Source organism: Mandrillus leucophaeus, unplaced genomic scaffold (genome assembly GCF_000951045.1).
Source record: "Mandrillus leucophaeus isolate KB7577 unplaced genomic scaffold, Mleu.le_1.0 Scaffold811, whole genome shotgun sequence".
Lineage (NCBI taxonomy): Eukaryota > Metazoa > Chordata > Mammalia > Primates > Cercopithecidae > Mandrillus > Mandrillus leucophaeus.
Window position 1 is genome coordinate 288,413 of NW_012108820.1, and position 9,747 is coordinate 298,159.

A 9,747-nucleotide genomic window follows, 5' to 3' on the forward strand; every position below is an offset into this window, starting at 1 on the left:
TATTCCAACCTGGGTGACACAGTGAGAATCTGTTTACAAAAGAAAAAAAGATTAAAGTACTGATACATGATAAATGTGAATGAACTGTGAAAATATTACATGAAGTAAAAGAAGCCAGACACAAAATGTCACATATTGTGACTCCATTTACATGAAATATCTAGAATAGATAAATCCATAGAGACAGTGTAGATTGGTGGTTGCCAAGGGCTAGTGGAGAAGAAAATAATGGGTACAGGGATGCCTTTTTGGGTGATGAAATCATACTGGAACTAGATAGAGGTGATGGTCGCAGAACATTTTGAATGTACTAAATGCCACTGAACTGTTCACTTTAAAAGGTTAATTTTGTTATATGAATCTCACCTTAATTTTTAAAATCTATCTCTATATATCTGTATCTATATATATTACATGTTATATATAGAAACTGGCCTTAGGACACATAATGTGGTAATAGTCTTGCTGACTGGTAGAATTATAGATTTTTGTTTTATTTATTTTGTTTCAATAATATAAGTTTCATTCATAATAAGGGCAACCGATTTTTCAAAAGTTACAGTCGTGTGTAGCATATTGCATCTTGCTTCTACTTCCAGAAGATCAGGCTACCGACCTAAGCAGCATCTATTATTTCAGTGATTACCAGCCCTTTAGAATCAGATGGCCTATAACTTTCTACATGACTGGGAACATTTTTGTTTGGTTTGGTTTGACTCAGTTCAGAAATGTTCTGTCTAAGTAAATCAAAGGAGAAAGCCAGAGAAGATCCTCAGTGATGGCAGACTGTACCGGCTATCCCCGCATAGCAAAAATTGTAGCCATAGCAGGAGAACTCAGGCCTGGAAGTGAGGGGCAATGAGGAAGCTTTCCAGCCTCTTTGTTGCTGTCCTTAAGGGAAGGGGAAGGAGCTCACATCTTTTTTGCACCTACTGTGAGCCTGGCGCTGCTGGAGTGTTTTGATACTGCCATTTGTCCTTGAGCAAGCCTCCGAATCCCTACGGGCCTCTGTCCACTACTCTGTAAAAATGCACAGATTAGACTACAGTAGCCCTTAGAGCCCGTTTGCCTCTAATGTGCTAGGACCCTACACTAGTGCTATGCCTTATTCTGTCCCTCCCTGAAAAGAGGCTCTCTGGTCAGCCTCTCTGCTTCTGAGCCTAAGTGTGCCTAGCCCCATTCCCTGTGTCCAAGCCCCAGCCAGGCTGATTCCAGATGGCAGAGCGAGGCCTGGGGAAGTGGGGCTTGGGGTGTAGGCGTGGGGGAGCTGCAATATCTTTGCTCTGAGCAGCCTCCAAGTTTTTACTCTTCATCTCTTCCAGGGATTACCGTGGCACCTGAGGCTGTGGCAACTGAGCATCTTGTTTTTCTTTATCTTTAGGAGCACTCTCTCACACTCAACAGATCCTTATTTTATTTTAGGGCTTTTTATTCTCTTACTTGGTTATGCTCAGATCACTTTATAAAATAAGCTCTGATTGAAACCCAATAAACAAAACTAGGGTACAGTCAACACCTGTGAAGAGGAGGAAAAAAACCCAGAAAGCAAAAGCTAACAAACAAAATATGGTAAAGCCTCTGTTGAGAGATTCTATGTAATTCTAAGGAACTAAGCTTAATTTCACTTTAAGCATATAAATACAATTTCATTTATAAGCACATTTGGAGTATGTCCTTTGCCATAAAGTATCATCTCCAGCAAGGAACTGGTGAACTTTATTCCTAAGGCAAATCCTCAGAATCCATTCTGCCTTTCCAAATACCTGTCTCCCAATGGCTAGTATCTGGGCCACACATGTCTTCTTTCGCTACACCTTATTGAACGACTTGCTTTTCCAAAACTGTTGGCTGCAGCTTCTGTAAGATTGATATACAATCTCTGCTAGAAAAGACCCTCTCCAGAATAAAACAAACCAAAAAACTACCACATACTTCCATTTAGGAAAGAGTATATCAAAATGGGAAAGAACCTCCTCATTTTCACACAGTGGGTTACTTACTTAGTTACTGCAGTAACTTGAGAGAAATAGTTTAGCAGTTTAGGCCGGGCACTGTGGCTCACGCCTGTAATCTCAGCAACAGGGCTGAGGAGGGAGGGAGGATAGTTTGAGGCCGGGAGTTTGAGAAATAGTTTAGCAGTTTAAATAAAGCAGTGGCTTGACCTAAGAGTCTTTCAGTTGACTCTGCCTGTGCTGCTTATTCTGGTCAGGTAGCTCTGGACAAATGACAGTATTTCAGTATTTTAATTTCTCATTTTTAAAAATTAAGTCATAGAGCCAAAGAAAAACCAGTAAAAATATTAATTGCAAAATCATTGTTAAAATGTTTCACAGCATAAATACAGCTTTTGTGGGCGGGGGGCAATGTATCAACATCTTCCAAAATGTTAAATGCAAATGTCTTTTGACTCAGCAGTTCTACTTTTGAGGTATCTGAAGACCCACACATGCCTGAGAGAAATGGACAGATGTTCAGTGCAGTACTGTTAAACAGCGAAAAATAGGAAACAATCTAAATGTCCACCAGTAAGGGAATGAGAAAAAGTATTACGGATCATATACAAGTGAGATCGAAAACAGAAAAAATATATATTATGGAGCACCATACTGTGGAATGTCACGTGACTGAATTATGTGACTAAAGAGAACAATTAATATGAGTACATAATTTACAGGGATCTCTCTAATCCCTTTTCCACTTTTTAAAATGGTATTTAGTATATTCACAAAATTATGTATTTTTAGTAGACAAGGTCTCACCATGTTGCCCAGGCTAGTGTCAAACTCCTGGCCTCAAGTGATCCTCCCACCTCGGCCTCCCAAAGTGCTGGGATTGTAAGTGTGAGTCACTGTGCCTGGCTTTCCACTGATTTTCTATTTCTGGATTCTAGTGTGTGCATACCTTTGCCCACCACTGCTCATGCTCACTTACAGGTTTATTCATATTATTGCAGATTTTATTCCTACTTCCTTTTCAGCGGATGCCCAATAAATTCAACTATTTAAACTAGGCACAGTGGTGTGTCCCTGTAATCCCAGCTACTTGAGAAGCTGATGCGGGAGGATTATTTGAGCAGATTCGGAGACCAACCTGGGCAACACAGAAATTCTATGTAATCTCTCATGTCAAAGTAAGTAAGTAAAAATTCAACTAATTAGAAGGTCCAAACCAATTGACATGCCTAAAGACATCTAACATTTCTTCCTGGCAGAGATTATGTCTTAGACTGAAACCCCCTGGAAGATGAGCATTACATATTCTGGAGTGTGGCATATTATGTTTTTGTCATTCCATGTCGTATGGCATTTCCTTCATGATGTATTGTGAAACAAGCAATTCTAGAACAGAGCAACATTTTGCCTCATTAATCTGGGAGCAACGTGGCATAGACCCAGGGAATTTCCCAAGTTATGGCAAGTGTCAGCACTGCCTTGGTATTAAAAGGGGACAAGAAAACAAACCACCTTCCATCTTTTTCTGGATAGCCAATGAAATCACTTTCTGGCTTTAATCTAGTTTTAAAAGGCATTTCAAGGGCCATTTGAAAGTGACACAAAGCACAAATATGAAAAAGAAATTCAAATATCACACTGTCTAATAAAAGAGCCTAATCAACTTTAGCAAGTTAATTCTAAGACTTAAGCTGTGTACAGTGTGTGCAAATTTGCAGATACCTTACCATCATATTCAAGTGTCTTACTGGTACTGAAAGCTATCAGACCCTTTCAGGAGGCGTGTTGTACCAAGCAGACTTAAATGTGAACTTTCATCAAGAACCCTTTCAGGAGGCATACTGTACCAAGCAGAACTAAATGTGAACTTTCATCAAGGGCTATGCGATGTCAAGCAAGGTAGTGCCCATGTATTTCATTCAAAAACCACTGTTGTCTCTCCTGTGATTTTTCAACACAGTTAAATCCTACAATGTCTGAGCAATGGTTACATTTCCTTTAGTAAGGGAAATACCTGTTGAATGGGTTTGTGTCACATGGGCGCTTTCCCTATCTTTATCATTTAACCATTACTCCTAGGGTACACAGGACACACAAATTTCATTTTTCAGATTTCACTTTAAGAAAATTAATAAATACAGCAAACATTAACAACACTGTGATGGGACGATCATCAGAACTAATGATAACTAATCAGCAATAGCTCTCAACCTTTGCACAGCAAAGTTAGGAAATTTGACTCAATATGCCATATGCCTCTTTAAAATGCAAAAAAACTAAGACTTATACATCTTAGTTCATTAGTTTTAAAAAGCATCTTCATTTTAAAAGTTGGCCCAATTAATTATAGATTGTTTAGTCTTTTCTTAATGTCAACAAAGTGTTTAAACCCCACAGCACTGTACCTATCTTGGCATTAGAATAGTTTCTATACACTTTCTAAAAAAAATCATCTTCAGTTACAAGGTTTTACACTTAATTATCCAAATTGCCTCCCATTTCCATTTACTTGAGTTTTAGACATCCAACTTCTAGGGGATACTGTTGGAACACCAAACCAACCTATGCTAATCTTCAGATTGAAGAGGGTTTTTGTCCATTTTCTTAAGATCTGTGGTCAAGAATAAATCCTAAAAAACTGTTCCCATTCTCAACATCTTAAAAAAATGGTAGCTGTCAGGAAATACCTACTAAAGTTACAGTCTCCTTGAGCCAGAATTCATTTTAAACTGATCAGAATTACTACTGTTGACAATGGTTATTTCCATATAGTAGAAACTTCCATCTAAATCAGATTGAGTCATTTGTTCCTCTTAACAAAAAATCTGATGTTGACACAATTGCAGCCTATCACTAACCCTGCTTTTCACTTGCATGTATCTTTTTAGAAATCTTGTTTAAATCATTCTGAAAGTAAAACTAGTTTTTCCTCATTCATATATAGCACCGAGAGTACTTGCAATGTTTGACAAAACCTTTTATCAGCCCATTAACCTATTTATAAGCATAAAGTGAGTATTTTTAAAGGGAAACTTTGCCATCCCTTATACTTATTTAAAAGGTACTAAGAGATATTATTAGAGACAAGATTTAAAAATATGTAACAAAATCTTAAATTCTTAAGTGAAAGCCATTTAACTAATATTTAAAACCTCTGCAATTATTAGTTTATTAGTATCATCCAGGACTCAGATGTTCAGTATTCCTCCTGAAATTACATAAACAAATGCAAATGGAAAGAATCCAAGTCAAAATTATATAACAAAACAGCACTCCATCACAAAAGCGTGTAAAATTACAAGAACGCTATTTTAAAATACTGGCACTTTAAGAAAACGATAATCTCGAAAAACCACAAAATTGCCAAATTGTTCCCTAAACTGCTAAGCAGATAATGACTAATGAGTTTGTTTTATAAAGAAAAATCATTCAAATAAGTTGAATAATTCATACTGAGATGCAAAGTTTAAGTGTCTTCTTTCCTCCTATCTACTTCGATTTATAAAGGGGCAAACCATAATATAGGAAAATATACCCTATTTTGAATGTGGCATCTTCATTTTAAAAGCTGGCCCAATTAATTAAAAATACTTGTAATGGAAAGTCTCGTTTCCTGAGCAGTCCATATTGAGATAAATGGGAAAAGACATCTATAGCCAGCATTTTCATAGTCTTCACTGAGACTAATGTCAACAAAAAATTTAATATGGCAGTCTTGTATTTTAAGCTCACGCTTTTGGGGATACATTCTCAGGTCTTCTTTAATGTGGGAACTGCAAAATATAACTGCCATTACATGGTAATGGGAGTTAAAGATTAGAGTCCTCATGTAAAGGTTAGAACATACTTTTCTATTAGTCCTTCAAGGACAGACTTTCAAAATGTTTGATTCTAATAATCCCATGCTTTGAGTAGACTGATTACTCTTCAGTTTGTAAATGTAAGTGGGCTATGTGAAATTTCTTAACTGATCAAGATTTTCGATGTTCAGTTATGGATGAAAACTATCTCAACTTAACTTTACCCCCATTATGGTATGCAGGGTGTGTAGACAAAAGCTTTTTATTAGCTAACTATATGAAAGGATAAACACTGTAATAATTCATGTGATTCAAAATGGGCAAAAGCAAAAGACTAGCTTCCCCTCAAGAAGAAAAATTTCAGACCTATGAAAAGGACAACAATACTAATAAAAAAAATTGTATTTACTTAGAAGCATTCAGAATGTCAACAAAACAGCTGCAACTTTTTTTTTTTTTTTGCAATTACAGAGTGGTATTCAGTTAACAGAACAACAATTATTTCGTATAAGCTGCATCAGAGACAACTGAAGATGAAAAAACTACCATCCCCATATATAACTAATTTGTGCTGTGCACCAACAAGAACCTGCTTTAAATTTCCATGCCAATTTACAACCCCCATACTGTACCAGGCAAGGTTAGTGGCTATTGAAAATACCACCAGGACAGGGCTATCTAAAGACACATTCGGTAGTGTGTTAACTATACAAAAAAAGACACTGTACAGTTTAAAAACAAATCTTACACAGCCTTACATTTCAATTTTTTTCTTTAAAAGGAGTGAGTTGTGTACAGGGGGGTTAAATGCTTTATAGACAAGAAAAAAAAACTGCGCTAGAACCAACTTATTCATCATCATCATCTTCTTCTTCATCTTCATCTTCTTCATCTTCCTCCTCCTCCTCATCCTCTTCATCTTCCTCATCTTCCTCCTCTTCCTTCTTTTTCTTGCTTTTTTCAGCCTTGACAACTCCCTTTTTTGCTGCATCAGGCTTTCCTTTAGCTCGATATGCAGCAATATCCTTCCAAAGCAAAGGGAGGACAAAACAGTAGGGAAGAAAAAAACATTAAGGGAAGAAATAGAACATGGCAGAAGCTTATGAAATAAATCAAGATTCTAGTTATACCAAAATATCACGTATCTGTAGATCCACTGCAACTCCAGAAATAAGGAGAACTTCAATAAATGAACATAAAAATACGAGATCATTATAACAATCTATAACTCATGAAATGGCATAGTCTAGTATTTGCAAAGTTATGCCTCATTGAGGTGCAATTATGTACCACATCCTAACTCTATTAAAACCAGAATGTAGAGACTTTGATTAAAGGGTAGACACTGCCACCTTCTGAATGCAAAAAAGCACTCTACAGGTTTACACTGTCAGACCCTAATCCTTAGAAGAACATGTTGTCTTAGGAAAAAAAAAAGTTAATTTGTCAATAACCATGCAATTAGGAGGTTACGAAACATCTAGAAATAAACACTTTTCAGAATGACTAAAGAAGCTGAAAATTAAGTATTTAATATTTCAATTTACTTAACTATAAGAGTTATAGATTTCCTTAATCTTATTAATTTATTGGACAGAGCAGCAGACTTGAAATTTAACTTAGTGATGTTGTGCTTTTTTGAATATCTAAAGGAAAGGAACCTAAATGTTTCAGGATATGATTAAGAAAAACATAGCCTATATTACTTTGTCTAGCTTATTTCTGTACTGTATGCCAAGCCATTTAAAAATACTCATTTTTGACCTGAAGTGACTATCAACATTTTCATCAACTTCAAGATACTGGGGAGTAACAAAACCAACTTAAATGTACACAGCCTTTGTCTGAGTCTTAATTTAGTCAAAAAAACCAATTTATTTGGTCCTCTGTATTCTCTCTGAAGGATGAGAAAAGACTTATATCAACAGCATACTTAATGTAGCTGTTACACTAAAAACTTATTACACCTCAAACTAAGTACAATCATACAACATCTCGCGTACTCGTCATCTTTTTACCAAGCAAACCCACACTTCTTACCTTTTCGTATTTTTCCTTCAGCTTCGCAGCCTTCTTTTCATAAGGCTGCTTGTCATCTGCAGCAGTGTTATTCCACATCTCTCCCAGTTTCTTCGCAACATCACCAATGGACAGGCCAGGATGTTCTCCTTTGATTTTTGGGCGATACTCAGAGCAGAACAGGAAGAAGGCCGAACTAAAAACAAAAAAAAAAAATTAGGATTTTAAGTTAACAGACCACAAAAACAAATAGTATCAAGTGTACACTGCATTGCTATTTAAAGCTGCCTGTGAATTTCTGTGATGCACTGAACAGGGTGCAAATACTATAATATGCTAATATCCTTCACAACCAAAGCTTAATTTACAACTATTTAATTTATACTAACTACAGCCTCAGATGAACATTCTACAATTACACTATTTCAGAGAGAGAGTATTTTTCAAGAAATAAAAGGACCAAAGGAAATACACTGGGCAAAGGAGACCAAGTGTCTAATTCAATTGCTCTGGTAACACTCCCACCCAACAGGAATTTTATAGTATTTAAATATAACCAGTATGAACACGTATTAGCTAAGAAACTTTGTACACTTACACTCTAAACTGACAAAGTAGCTTGCTAAATTTCTCTCAGATTCTACTGTAAACCGTGTCTGGGAAGTAAAAACAGGCAAGATACTCACGGAGGCCTCTTGGGTGCATTGGGATCCTTGAACTTCTTTTTTGTCTCCCCTTTGGGAGGGATATAGGTTTTCATTTCTCTTTCGTAACGGGCCTTGTCCGCCTTTGCCATATCTTCAAATTTTCCTTTCTCTTTAGCAGACATGGTCTACAAAATAATTATTTGTAAATTTAAGTTGTAAAATTCAAGTAAATTATTCTCAAAACCAATGTCTTTTGCTATGTAATAGCGTGACACTATGAGACCGCCAACTAGACTTTCTTTTGCATCCTCAATTGGAAATTGTCTTTTAATTACCTTGTTAGCATGTTTTAAGCCCTCTTACCTTCCACCTCTCTGAGCACTTCTTAGAAAACTCTGAGAAGTTGACTGAAGCATCTGGGTGCTTCTTCTTATGCTCCTCCCGACAAGTTTGCACAAAAAATGCATATGATGACATTTTGCCTCTCGGCTTCTTAGGATCTCCTTTGCCCATGTTTAGTTATTTTTCTAAAAAAAAATAAATTATCTGATGTTAGCAATAAAATTATGACACATAAGAGCTTGAAGTACTTAGGAAGGGAATGAAAACCAAGGTACTGGTTATTTAACACAGTCGTGACATCAACCTCCGTGAAATCCGACAAGAATATGGCCGAGAGATTAAATTCCTTGAAGGGGCTATGCCAAGTAAAAACAAAACAAAAACGGTCCTTCAGGGCGATCTTAAGAAGTCTAGACACAAAGATATACCCATACAGTATTCCCTATCTATCCGCCTGCGTCTGCTCTGAAGGAGTAACTGGTCACTTAAACGATTTTAAAATCTAGAACACCCTTTTAAACCAACCAAACCAAAGGTCAGAAAACATGCTGCCAATTCGTGGATTTGCACTACTAGGTAGGGAACAAACAAGGGCCTAAGCGAGTCGACTCTTCCTAATTATGGACCTTTAAACAAAAAATCACCGTGCACCGAAAGTTTTCAAAAACACCCTCTTTGCATAAAACTTTGCTCCGAAGAGGGAGCTGCAGCCAGCTCCGGTGCTCGGAACCCGGCTGGAGGGTGGCGGTGCCACCGCGAGGCAGCCTCGTTTCCTATCGGTTTGGCCCTGAGATGTATTTCTGTTCTGACTAAACACGTCCGGTCTGAAGTTTCTCCGAGTAAACAAGGATGAGGGACAAAAGCCACTCCTGCTCGTGGCTCGGTGGCCCCCTCCCCCAACTCGGGGAGTATTTTTCGGAGCCGTGAAAGTTGGGGTGCCTCCCGCGCGGGGCGAGCCCCCCGCCCCCAGAACTTCACCGGTGGCCG

The 9,747-nt window shown here is 37.4% G+C and overlaps 1 protein-coding gene across 9 annotated transcripts in view; it reads right to left on the reverse strand.

The window, feature by feature from the left end:
* Nucleotides 1-5,096: 5,096 nt before the first annotated feature.
* The window catches only part of HMGB1 (high mobility group box 1), a 170,622-nt gene continuing 165,971 nt past the window's right edge, over nt 5,097-9,747 (reverse strand). For 4 of the 9 annotated variants that reach the window (XM_011967833.1, XM_011967831.1, XM_011967835.1 and 1 more), the window contains exons 2-5: nt 8,782-8,945; nt 8,458-8,603; nt 7,793-7,967; nt 5,097-6,777 (exon numbers count right to left, since the gene is read on the reverse strand). In XM_011967833.1, coding sequence (XP_011823223.1) covers nt 6,601-6,777; nt 7,793-7,967; nt 8,458-8,603; nt 8,782-8,931 — 648 coding nt within the window. In that variant the 5' untranslated portion in view covers nt 8,932-8,945 and the 3' untranslated portion in view covers nt 5,097-6,600. Of the gene's footprint in view, nt 6,778-6,882; nt 6,933-7,783; nt 7,968-8,457; nt 8,604-8,781; nt 9,742-9,747 lie in introns of those variants that run through there. The other 5 variants (XM_011967834.1, XM_011967830.1, XM_011967826.1 and 2 more) reach the window with 5 other exon arrangements.